The sequence below is a fragment of the Chiloscyllium plagiosum genome, chromosome 9, assembly GCF_004010195.1.
Source record: "Chiloscyllium plagiosum isolate BGI_BamShark_2017 chromosome 9, ASM401019v2, whole genome shotgun sequence".
Lineage (NCBI taxonomy): Eukaryota > Metazoa > Chordata > Chondrichthyes > Orectolobiformes > Hemiscylliidae > Chiloscyllium > Chiloscyllium plagiosum.
The window spans coordinates 13,591,719-13,604,041 of NC_057718.1; the positions used below are offsets into that span (position 1 = coordinate 13,591,719).

General features: G+C 42.0%; 1 protein-coding gene across 4 annotated transcripts in view; it reads right to left on the reverse strand.

Annotated features, from left to right (window-relative positions):
• The window catches only part of tarbp1 (TAR (HIV-1) RNA binding protein 1), a 176,091-nt gene that overhangs the window by 142,147 nt on the left and 21,621 nt on the right, over nucleotides 1-12,323 (reverse strand). For all 4 annotated transcript variants that reach the window (XM_043695407.1, XM_043695409.1, XM_043695410.1 and 1 more), the window contains exons 5-8: nucleotides 7,167-7,219; nucleotides 6,970-7,067; nucleotides 5,241-5,376; nucleotides 4,045-4,141 (exon numbers count right to left, since the gene is read on the reverse strand). In XM_043695407.1, the coding sequence (XP_043551342.1) occupies nucleotides 4,045-4,141; nucleotides 5,241-5,376; nucleotides 6,970-7,067; nucleotides 7,167-7,219 (384 nt within the window). The remainder of the gene's footprint in view (nucleotides 1-4,044; nucleotides 4,142-5,240; nucleotides 5,377-6,969; nucleotides 7,068-7,166; nucleotides 7,220-12,323) is intronic.

Sequence of the window (12,323 nt, forward strand, 5' to 3'; positions counted from 1 at the left end):
GAGGACCAGTGGGGTTCTGTCCTGGTGGCGGTTGGAGAGGCGGGGCTCAAGGGCGGAGGAGCGGGAAGTGGAAGAGATGCGGTGGAGGGCATCGTCGACCACGTCGGGGGGGAAATTGCGGTCCTTGAAGAAGGAGGCCATCTGGGTTGTACGTTTTTGGAACTGGTCCTCCTGGGTGCAGATGCGGCAGAGACGAAGGAATTGGGAGAATGGGACAGCGCTTTTACAGGGGGCAGGGTGGGAGGAGGTGTAGTCCAGGTAGCTGTGGGAGTCGGTTGGTCAGCACCGCCTTCCTAACCTGCAATCTTCTTCCTGACCTCTCCGCCCCCACCCCAGTCTGACCTATCACCCTCACCTTGACCTCTTTCCACCTATCGCATTTCCGACACCCCTCCCCCAAGTCCCTCCTCCCTACCTTTTATCTTAGCCTGCTGGACACACTTTCCTCATTCCTGAAGAAGGGCTTATGGCCGAAACGTCGATTCTCCTGTTCCCTGGATGCTGCCTGACCTGCTGCGCTTTTCCAGCAACACATTTTCGTATCCAATGTTTGTGGTGGTTATGATGTTTAAGGAGAATTTCTGCAATGCATCTTCAAGATGGTACACACTGCTGCTACTGACTGTTGATGGTCAAGTAAGTAAATGTTTGTAGATGTGGCTGCTTTATCCTGGTGGTGTCAAGCTTCTTCAAATGTTGCTGGAGCTGCACTCCTTCAAGCAATTAACTTGTGCCTTGTAGATAGCAGGTCAGCATTGAGGAGTCAGGTTGCGAGTTACTCACTGCAGGATCCCTAACCTTGGACCTGTTCTTGTAGCCACTGCATTTATATTGGCTAGTCCAGTTCAGTTTCTGGTAACCCCGGGATTTTGATGATGGGGGATTCAATGATAGTAATGCCATTGAATATTAAGACGCTGATGGTTAGATTCTCACTTGTTGGGATTCTCATTACCTGACACTTGTGTGGGAATAATGTGACTTGCCAGTTGAAATCTGAATGTTGTCCAGGTCTTGCTGCATTTGGACATGGACTGATTCAGAATCTGGGGAGTGACAAATGTTGCTGATCATTCTGCCATCAGTAATCACTTGCATTTCTGACCTTATGATGATGAGAGGCTAACTGATGAAGCAGCCAAACATGGTTGGGTGAGAAATTCCTGTAGAAAGAGGTCCTAGAGGTGAGATGACTGGCGCCCAAAATCATAACCATCTTCCTTTGTGCAAGATACAACTCCAACTCGCAGAGTGTTTCCTCTCTCCAGACCTCTACTGATTCGAGCTTTGCTAGGATTCCTTGATGCCACATTCGGTCAATTATGCCAAGGGCACATGCTCACCTCTCCTCTAGAATTCAGCTCTTTTATCTACGTTTGAGCCAAAGTTGTAATGAGGTCAGGAGCCGAGTCACCCTGTTTGATCACAAACCCGGTATCAGCGAGTAGGTTATTGCTAAGCAACTGCTGCTTGACAGTATTGCTGATGACATCTACATTACTTTACTCCAGCCCTTCGAGCCTGCTCCATCACTCAATACTCAATCCCTGCTCCACTTTCTCCCTAAACCCCTTAATTCTTTCAGTATGAAGAACTATAGCTAACTCAGCCTTGAAAACTTTAATGTTTTGGCCTCAGACAGAAAGTGCTGGAGAAACGCTGGAAGCATCGTTAGAGAGATAAGCAGAGTTGATGCTGTGATTTTTGAAGGAGTCCAGTGACCCTTAGCCAATTCAAGTCTCTTTTCATACGTCAATCTTGCCATCCAGAAATCAGTCGAGTAAACCTTTCTTGTAGTCCTTCCATCGTCAAAACACATTTCCACAGATGAGGAGACCAAAACTGCACATAATTCTCCAGGAGTGGTCCCTGTACAATTGTAGCAAAACATCCATGCTCCAGTATTTGAATGCTCTTGCTATGGAGAGCAACATACGATTGGTTTCTTTCTTCACCTGCATGCTTACTTTCAGCAACTGGTATACAAGGCCAGCCAGGTAAATGATCAGCAAATATAGTAGACAACACTATCAATGGGTATGCCCTATCCCACCAGCACAGAGCCAGCAGAGATGGAAGCAGTTTGTTATACAGTTAAGAAACTGCAGCCATGGGAGTCCTTAGCATTGATTCCATATGCCATGAAATCTCATGACATTAGATATGTAAATCTCCAACTGATTACCACATTCTACCCCCAGCCTTTGTCGATGATTCAATACTCCTCCATATCAAACATCTACATTTCTATAATGTTTTCTGCCGTTGCACAGACCTCCACTGTCCACAAGTGACATGGTTTCTGCAAACAGATGTCAATGCATTAGAATGCTGATTGGTGTACATAGAACCTCCAAACACAATTTAGATAGAATGTTATTGAACTAAGTTGCAAACCTAAAAACAATCTAAATGAAAAGTCCACTCATACTGCACAAACCTACTCACTCCAAAGCCAAGCTTCAAACACAAATTTACTTCACGTACCAAGACAATCCACCAGTTATGAACTAAAAAACAGAAACTCTAATTCTCAACAAATAATATTAAAAATACATATCTCAGTTGACAATAAAAAGTCCTTTTAAACTTATGGCGATTTGGGAGAATTGAAGGGTGTTTCATAGGACAGTTAAGTGCCAATCTAACTCTAAAGTCGCACGCAGGCCAGATCAGGTAAGGATCACAGATATCCTTCCCTAGAAAGAACATTAATAAACCAATCTGGTTTACACAACAATTGACAATGATTGCATTGTACTTTCGGTCATAGAGTCATAGAGATGTAGAGCATGGAAACAGACCCTTCGGTCTGACTTGTCCTTACCGATCAGAATCCAGTCCCATTTGTCAGCATCTATCCCATATTCCTCCAAACCCTTCCTATTCATATACCCAGTCAGATGACTGTTAAATGTATACCAGCCTCCAACACTTCCTTTGGCAGTTCATTCCATACATGCACACCCTCTGTGAGAGCAAGTTGCCCATTCGATTCCTTTTAAATCTTTCCTTTCTCATCCCCAAACCTACACCCTCTGTCTCTGGATTCCCCCACCCCAGGGTGAATACCCTGCCCATTTACCTTATCACGCCCCTCATGATTTTATAAATCTAAGATTTTAGAATTCAAATTCCACTATATGCTGTGGTATGATTTGAACTCGCGTCCCCAGAGCATTTCCTGTGCCTCTGGATTGTCTCTGTTCAGTGACAATATTGCTACATTATTGCCTCCCCTGTATACTGAGATTAAATGTTTTCTAACATACTACTGAACTTGAATTTCAGACAAGATTATAAAGTGTGCAGCTACTTTAACTAGAAGTTTAATTAGAAATGGAACTTGGTTTATTAAATCTCCTCAAAAGGATGACTCTCATTGCCAATTGTATTTCAAAACAAAAAGCAGCACATTGGTTTTTCGCTACAATCATTAAGTTTGTTCTAAACACAAAATGAGAAACTTTATATCTTACTTTAAAGCTGAGCAAGCAGCAAGCCATTAACTCAACTGAGAGATCGACTTCACCTTAGCTTTTATCTTGTAGCACTTACGCTGATAATTGAGACAACCAGACATGAAACTTAACACTTCAGCATTTATTTCACTTAAACAATTTTGTTGCATTTCTTGTGAATTTGCGCTGACTGGACTATCCTGTGATCTTGGGCGAAGTTGACAATATTAGTAGCTCAGGTTGAGGTTCTGGATGTCGGTTTGCTCACTGAGCTGGGAGGTTCGTCACCATACTAGGTAACATCTTCAGTGAGCTTCTGGATGAAGCTTCATCCGGAGGCTCACTGAAGATGTTACTTAGTATGGTGACAAAACGTCTGAAAACTAACTTTCCAGCTCAGCGAGCAAACCGACATCCAGAACAATATGTAAATGGAGAAAGATGGAAGAAAGAAAGAAATATATATAACAAAAACCTACATTCTATATAACTTAGACCACATCTACAGGGTGCCATATTTAAATTTTAGTCAGGAAAATAAGATTATTTGCATGCCTAAGTTAAAAGAACAATATTTTCTTACCACATTAGTCAAGTGCATTGCAGTCTGTAGAAGATAACATTGAGCTGCTTCTCGCAGCAACACTTGATGATTGGTCATAGTGCAGCACATTACTTCCCTGTGAAGTATCAGATATAAAAATCAGGGACAAATAATTACTTTTAGCTAAGTATAATCCTCAACAGATTAAAAACAAAGTACAGATAAAAAACAAAGTACAGATACAGTGTCTCAAATCGAGCTATCCTAAAACCAGAGTTTTAAAACCTAAAACCATAAGCCACTCATTTGTGTCTGGTGTCAAGTAACAATTTTAACTGCTATCCAGTAAGTTAAATAACTTACAGGGACAATGTGGCTTGGTGCTGCATTGGGACACCAGAATAGTTACTGGTTTTGTACACCAGCCTTTTCCCATACGCTGCATGAGTGACTTGGGTGACCTTTATCCTCACCCAACCTGCAGTTCTTTGGCAGTTTAATGAAAACAACTGTACTGTGAATACAGCATAGCCTGAACATTCTAAAGAGTCATACTGGACTCGAAACACAAACTCTTTTTAACCTCTTCAGATGCTGTCAGACCCCCTGTTGAGTTTCACCAGCATTGTTTGTTTTAGACTCAAAGAGTGCCTTACTTGCCTTATGATTTTATATTTTTCCAGAAACTCTTTTCCCCCCCACAATTGTTGACAATAAACTTGATTTTGTGTTTTTGCTATTAATTGAATTGAGATTCCAAACACTTCCTCCAGACTGACAAGATCCAAAGTCCAGCATGTACTTAGTCCAGAGGTTGCCACTTTTGAGACAATAGACCTGAACAATGGTTTCATATTGTATTTCAGTTCCAAGAGTTAAAAATATTTCATAACACATTAGAAGACTTGCATCATTTCATGTTCTTTGCACTGAAATACCTGTGCAATCTAAAATATCTACCACCAAACTGGATGTTTCAACAAATTTCTCTCAGTTACAGTTTTCTCAGTCCAACTAGTCCATATTGACATTTACTCCCTTCACAGAAGTGAACATTTCTAATCATGTTTACAAACCTTGCTCCCAAATCCATTCAACCTTTTGTCATCCATCAAACTATACATTCTGAACTTGAATGGCAATTTATGTTTCTGTCTCAACCATGAACCCTATTCCTTGTTAAAGTGTGGAGTTTTAAATTATTCCAAGTTGAGTCTCTTCACAAACATCCATACCGAACAGCATGAAGCCCTTCTACTCCCCAGGTTTTGCGTGTTGGAATATGTACAAGAGCTTGTGAGATGAAAAGTATGGGAATAGCACACCAGTGCTTAGCAGCCATGCTCTTAATCAACTTCATGAGAAAGTCACCTAACCAAAAGGAAATAAAACTTTTAAAAACTTTCCACATAAATCAGTTCAAAAGACTACAAACAAATGACAAATTTTTCAAAGGTTTGTAGATTTGAATCTTAAATATTAATGTTATTGTCTTATAACTCATCAAGAGTTTCAAAATGCATTATCAATGGTAACCTGAGGGTCCAACTATCAGTATATAACAACACAAACATATTTTAAGATATAACATCCTCTTTATCTCCCCAACTGTAGCATTATTCAAGTTAGAACATGGAATGATGCCCTTTGAAAAAGGGTATGGCTTATTCAATCTGTGCTATGACACTTTCCAAGCAAAACACAGAAGTCTATTTGCAGAGATACGTAACAAACCTAACAGGCTTTTTTTAAAACAAGAGAGACATCAAAGAAAACAATCAAATGGCATTAAAAGTAAATTACAGGTCACAACTAAAAACAATTAGGGATGGGCAACAGAAATCATTGTTGCCCATCCCTCATTTTCCTCAAGAAAGTGGCGTTCAACTGCCTTCTACAATGCAGATGAAGTCAGCACGTATGGTAGGAAGGGAATTAGGATGGGGGTGGGAAGTTAGGAAGGGAGTTCCAGAATTTCAACCCAGTAATAGTCTAAGAATGACAGTATGGTACCAAGTCAAGATTGTGTGTGGCATGAAGAAATACCAGCAGTGTTGATGGCTTTCCAATGCATCTGCTGCCCTTGCCGTTCTTGGTGGTAGAGGTTACAGGTTTGAAAGATGCTATATAAGAAGCCTTGGTGAGATGTTAGAATGCATCATGTAAACTGTACACACTGCTACCCCTATGCTGGAGGTCGTGAATATGGAGAGTGGTGCCATTCAAACATGTTTATTTGAACTACATGGTGTCAAGCATTTTGAGTCATGAGTGTTGTTGGAGCTGCTGCATTCAAACAAGTGGAGTGCATGCCATGCACTCTGATGTGTGCTTTGTAGATAATGGATATTATAGAGAGTCCTTACATCCGAATTAAACAAAGGTAAAATTGTAATTGTTCCAGCTATAAAACTGATAATTTTCTAGGTGAACTTGATAAATCTGCTTGGAATATGAAATCAGCAAATGCCCTCATATAAAGCCATGTGCAGTCTGGGTAAGCAGAGGGCTCAATCCCCAATTAGCACTGTTACTGGATCTCAGCTGAAGCAGCAGCAGCGACCGGGATGGGGTGGAGTTTGGGGAAACATAGAAGTCAGTGAGGGCTTCCATTCCTGTTTACTGACTTGTTCATGGATGCCAGATGAAGTTACTGATCACCTATGAAAATCTGTGCAGTTGTTTTCTTCAGTTGCAGAATGCTGTGGATCATTCTGCATTAGAGGTTTGCGACTCCAGGTCACCAATTAAGTAATTCAAATTACCGAAAACTACTTTCTGGGTACATTACACCCAAGCGACCTCCCCTACATGAGCTAGAGCATAAAAATCAGTGGCTGTAGACAGTACGTTCTCATTGCTATCCACAACAGATTAGTGTGTGCTTTCCTAAATTGAAAACATACTTACAACACATTCAAGACTACCTTTTGCAAAATAGACTGCTTAATCACAAGAATCTACCTTGGAATTCTTCAGCCACATTTTCTACAAAATTAACAAGACATGTCTGTAACTTCTCAGCTAGAATAGGACGGCTGCCAAGTATCTGTTCTGGAGATCTGAAAAGTAGAAATGCACACAACAACATATCAAAGCAGATAAAGATCAAATTACACAAAAAAAAGGTAACAAACAAAGGAACTAAAATACTTACACACCTGCTGTAAAATGTACTTTCTGAAAGAGCATCCATCACTGGTCCACAGATAAACTTAAATTTATAAAGAAAAAATCAATTAGGACTATTTGAAATTGTAAAGTAGGTTCTTTGATTTGAAATAAACAGGGCATTAAAAGGTTTTTTTAAAGATAAAAGAGGGATCAAAGCAGCAGGTTATTCAAGTTTTCAGAACAAATAATAGGACAGAGAATATGGAAAGGGTCACGAATCTAACTTCAGGCACAGCAAATAACAGGACAATTCTGAGAAGGCGAACAGTCAACTCAGCACTAAGGGTGTTGTACTTCTAAGTTTGCAGTATACAAAACAAGGTAAACAAACTTATAGCACAAATTGAAATAGACAGGTATGATGTAGTGTGTATCACAGAGACATGGTTGCAAGGTGATCAGGGCTGGGAACTAATTTTTCTTTGTTCCTTCACAAGATGTAGGCATTGCTGGCTAGGACAGCATTTATTGCCCATCCCCAATTGCCTAGAGGGCAGTTAAGAATCAATCACATTGCTGTGGGTCTGGACTCACATGTAGGCCAAACCAGGTGAGGATGGCAGTTTTCTTCCCTAAAGGACATTAGTGAAACACATCGGTTTTTCTGACAATGGATTCATAGCCAGCTATCATTAGACTTTCAATTCCAGATTTTTATTGGACTCAAATCCTACCATCTGCCGTAGCCGGATTAGAACCCAGGTCTCCAGGACATTACTTGGGTCTCTGGGTTAACAGATCAGCCATAATACCACAAGGCCATTGCCTCCTCGTATTAAGATTAACATTCTATCAAAAGGATGGGCAGAAGAGACAGAGTTGCCTTGCTAGTAAGAAAGTAAATTAAAATCAACAGCAAGAATTGATGCTGCATCGGAATGTGTGGACTCTGTGTCGATAGAGTTGATGATACACGCCTCCTAATAGTAGTTAAGATGTGGGACAGAAAATAAATCAGCACTTAGAAAAGGCATGTAAGAAAGGCACTCGAATAATAATCATGGGGAGCTTGAATATGGAGATGGACTGGGAAAATCTGATCACAAGAAAATGGAATTGGGGAACATCAATAGGGGTGGCACAATGGCTCAGTGGTTGGCACTGCTACCTCACAATACCAGTGTCCCAGGTTCGATTCCAGCCTTGGGCGACTGTCTGTGTGGAGTTTGCACATTCTCCTCGTGTCTGCATGGGTTTACTCCGGTTTCCTCCCACAGTCAAAAGTTGTGCAAATTAGGTGAATTGCCATGCTAAACTGCCCATAGTGTTAGTTGCATTAGTCAGAGGGAAATGGGTCTGGGTGGGTTACTCTTCGGAGGGTTGGTGTGGACTGGTTGGGCCGAAGGGCCTGTTTCCACACTGTAGGGAATCTAATCTATGAGGTAGCTTTTTGAAGCAGCTTGCAGTATAGCCAAATAAGGAACAGGCAATTTTGCGATGTGTAATGAGACAGACTTGATGAGGGAGTTAAGGTGAAGGAACCCGGAGGGGACACAGTGGCCATAATAACAGTTGGAGAAGGAGAAGCTGGAATCAGATGCAACAGTAGTATAATTGAGTAAAGGTCAATTGAGTAATTGACTCCAAAGAGATGAGGAGGAAACTGACCAGAGTTGATTAGAAGGGGAGCCTAACAGGATCCATTTGATCTAACCTTGCTAACACTTGACCATGAGGAACCTTGTCGAATGCCTTACTGAAGTTAACATAGATCACGTCTACAACTCTGCCCTCATCGTTACTTCTTCAAAAAACTCAGTCAAGTTAGTGAGACATGATTTCCCACACAAAAAGCCATGTTGAAGATTCCTAATCAGTCCTTGCCTATCCAGATACATGTAAATCCTGTACATCTGGATTCCCTCCAACAATATGCCCACCTCCAAGGTCAGGCTCACTGGTCTTTAGTTCCCTTGTTTTTCCTTACTTCCTTTCTTAAATAGTGGCAACACCTTATCCAAACTTGTCTTTCAGCGCCTTACCTATAACTATTGATGATCCAAATACCTCAGCAAGGGGCCCAGCAATCACTTTCCTAGCTTCCCACAGAGTTTAAGGGTACACCTGATCAGGTCGTGGGGATCTATCCACCTTGATGCGTTTTAAGACATCCAGTATCTCCTCCTCTGTAGGGTGAACATTTTTCAAGAGGTCACCATCTATTTCCCCACATTCTATATATTTCATGTCCTTCTCCACAGTAAACAACTTGTTTAGCATCTCCTGCAGTATAACACATGCTGGCTTGCAGATCTTTGAAGAGTCCTATTCTCTCCCTAGGTACCCTTTTGTCCTTATTATATTTATAAAATCCCCTTGATTCACCTTCATTTGATTTGCCAAAGCTATCTCATATCCCCTTTTTGCCCTCCTGATTATGGCAACTGCTATTCCTGGGACCGTAAGAAACTTACAAAAGTTGTGTGCACAGCCCAGACCATCATGGAAGCCAACCGCCCAGCCATGGACTCCACCTACACTTCTTGTTATTAGCGAGTTTTGAGAAGATTTGTAGCTCAAAGAAACTCAAACATATAAATAGAAAACAGAAATTATCAGCAGTGCTTCATCTGAGGCCCCCTGAAGATGTTATCTAGTAGGGTGACGAAACGTCTGGAGATGAAACTTCCAGCTCAGCGAGCAAACCTAGATCCAACACTTCTTGTTGCTACAGAAAGGGCAGCATGGTGGCTCAGTGGGTAGCAATGCTGCCTCAGTGCCAGAAACGTGGGTTTAATTCTAACCTCAGGCAACTGCACATTCTCCGCCTTGGCTACGTGGGTGTCCTCCAGGTGCTCCGGTTTTCTCCCATAGTCCAAAGATGTACAGGTTAGGTGAATTGGCAGTGCTAAATTGCCCATAGTATCCAGGGATGTGTAGGTTAGGCGGATTTATCATAGGAAATGCAGGGTCACAGGGATAGGGTAGGGGTATGAGTCTGGGTGGGATGCCCTTCGGAGAGTTGATGTGAACTTGAAGGTCTGAATGGCCTGTTTCCATACTATAGGAATTCTGTGAAAGTATACTGCCATTGCCCTTATACTCCAAGGATTCACTCGATCTATCCTGTCTATACCTGATACGTGCTTCCTTCTTTTTCTTAACCAAAACCTCAATTTCTCTGGTCATCCAGCATTCCTACAACTTCCAGCCTTGCCTTTCACCCTAACAGGAATATGCTATCTCTGGACTCTTGTAGTCTCATTTTTCAGCCATCCCTTTACCTGCAAACATCTGCACCCAATCAACTTTGGAAAGTTCTTGCCTAATACGATTACAATTGGCCTTCCTCCAATTTAGAACGCTAACGCTTAAATCCCATCTATTCTTTTCCATCACGAATAGAATTATGGTCTCTGGCCCCAAAGTGATCCTCCATTGACACTTCAGTCACTCATCCTGTCTTATTTCCCAAGAGAAGGTCAAGTTTTGCACCTTCTCTAGTACGTGCATCCATGTACTGAATCAGAAAATTGTCTTGTAAATACTTAACAAATTCCTCTCCATCTAAACTCTTAACATTATGGTAGTGCCAGTCTACATTTGGAAAGTTAAAATCTCCTGCCATTACCACGCTACTATTCTTACAGATAACTGAGATCTCCTTACAAATTTGCTTCTCAATTTCCCTCTAACCGTTAGGAGGTCTATAATACAATCCCAATAAGGTGATCATCTCTTTCTTATTTCTCAGTTCTACCCAAATAACATCCCTGTATGTATTCCCAGGAATATCCTCTAGTATAGCCATAATGTTATCCCGTATCAAAAAGGCCACTCCCCCTCTTCTCTTGCCCCCCAACTCCCCCACCCCCATCCTCCCTATAGTATCCTGGAACATTAAGCTGCCAGTCCTGTCCATCCCTGTAACTGCAATGATAATCCAGTCTCATGTTCCTAACCACGCCTGGAGTTCATCTGCCTTCCCGGTTAGGCCTCTTGCATTGAAATAAATGCAATTTAATTTATCTCATTCTCTGCTTTGTTCCTGCCTGCCCTAACTGTTTGACTTGCTCGACTTGCTCCTTTTCCCAACTATCCCAGTGTCAGATCGATCTCTTTCCTCACTGCCTCCCTGTGTCCCACCCTCCCCAATCTTACTAGTTTAAATCCTCTCAAGCAGCTCGAGCAAATCTCCCTGCTAGTATATTAGTCCCGTTCCAATTCAGGTGCAATCTATCCTTCTTATACAGGTCACTTCTGTCCCAGAAGAGAGTCCAATGATCCAAAAATGTGAATTCTTCTCCTCTACACCAGCTCCTGAGCCACATATTCATCTGCTCTATTCCTACCCTCAGTAGATTGTAGCACGAGAAGTAATCCAGATATTACAACGCTCAAGGACCTCCTTTTTAAATTCCTTCCTAACTTCTTACATTGTCCCTTCAGAATCTCATCCTTTTTCCTTCCTATGTCATTAGTTCCAATGTGTACAATGATCTCCTGCTGGTCAGTCCCCTTTGAGAATATTCTGCATTGTTGTGGATCTGTTCACCGAGCTGGGAATTTGTGTTGCAGACATTTCGTCCCCTGTCTAGGTGACATCCTCAGTGCTTGGGAGCCTCCTGTGAAGCGCTTCTGTGATGTTTCCTCCGGCATTTATAGTGGTTTGTCTCTGCCGCTTCAGTTCGTCAGTTCTAGCTGTCCGCTGGAGTGGCCGGTATATTGGGTCCAGGTCGATGCGTTTGTTGGTAGAATCTGTGGATGAGTGCCATGCCTCTAGGAATTCCCTGGCTGTTCTCTGTTTGGCTTGTCCTATAATAGCAGTGTTGTCCAGTCGAACTCATGTTGCTTGTCATCTGAGTGTGTGGCTACTAAGGATAGCTGGTCGTGTCATTTCGTGGCTAGTCGGTGTTCATGGATACGGATACAGACCACTAGGACTCATAACAGCACACAAACCAACAGCCACTCTCAGACAACAACTCACCAGGACAAAGGACCCGATATCCAGCATGAGCAAAACCAACGTAATATACAAAATCCCATGCAAGGACTGCACAAAACACTACATAGGACAAACAGGAAGACAGCTAACGATCCGCATCCATGAACACCAACTAGCCACGAAACGACACGACCAGCTATCCTTAGTAGCCACACACGCAGACGACAAGCAACATGAATTTGACTGGGACAACACT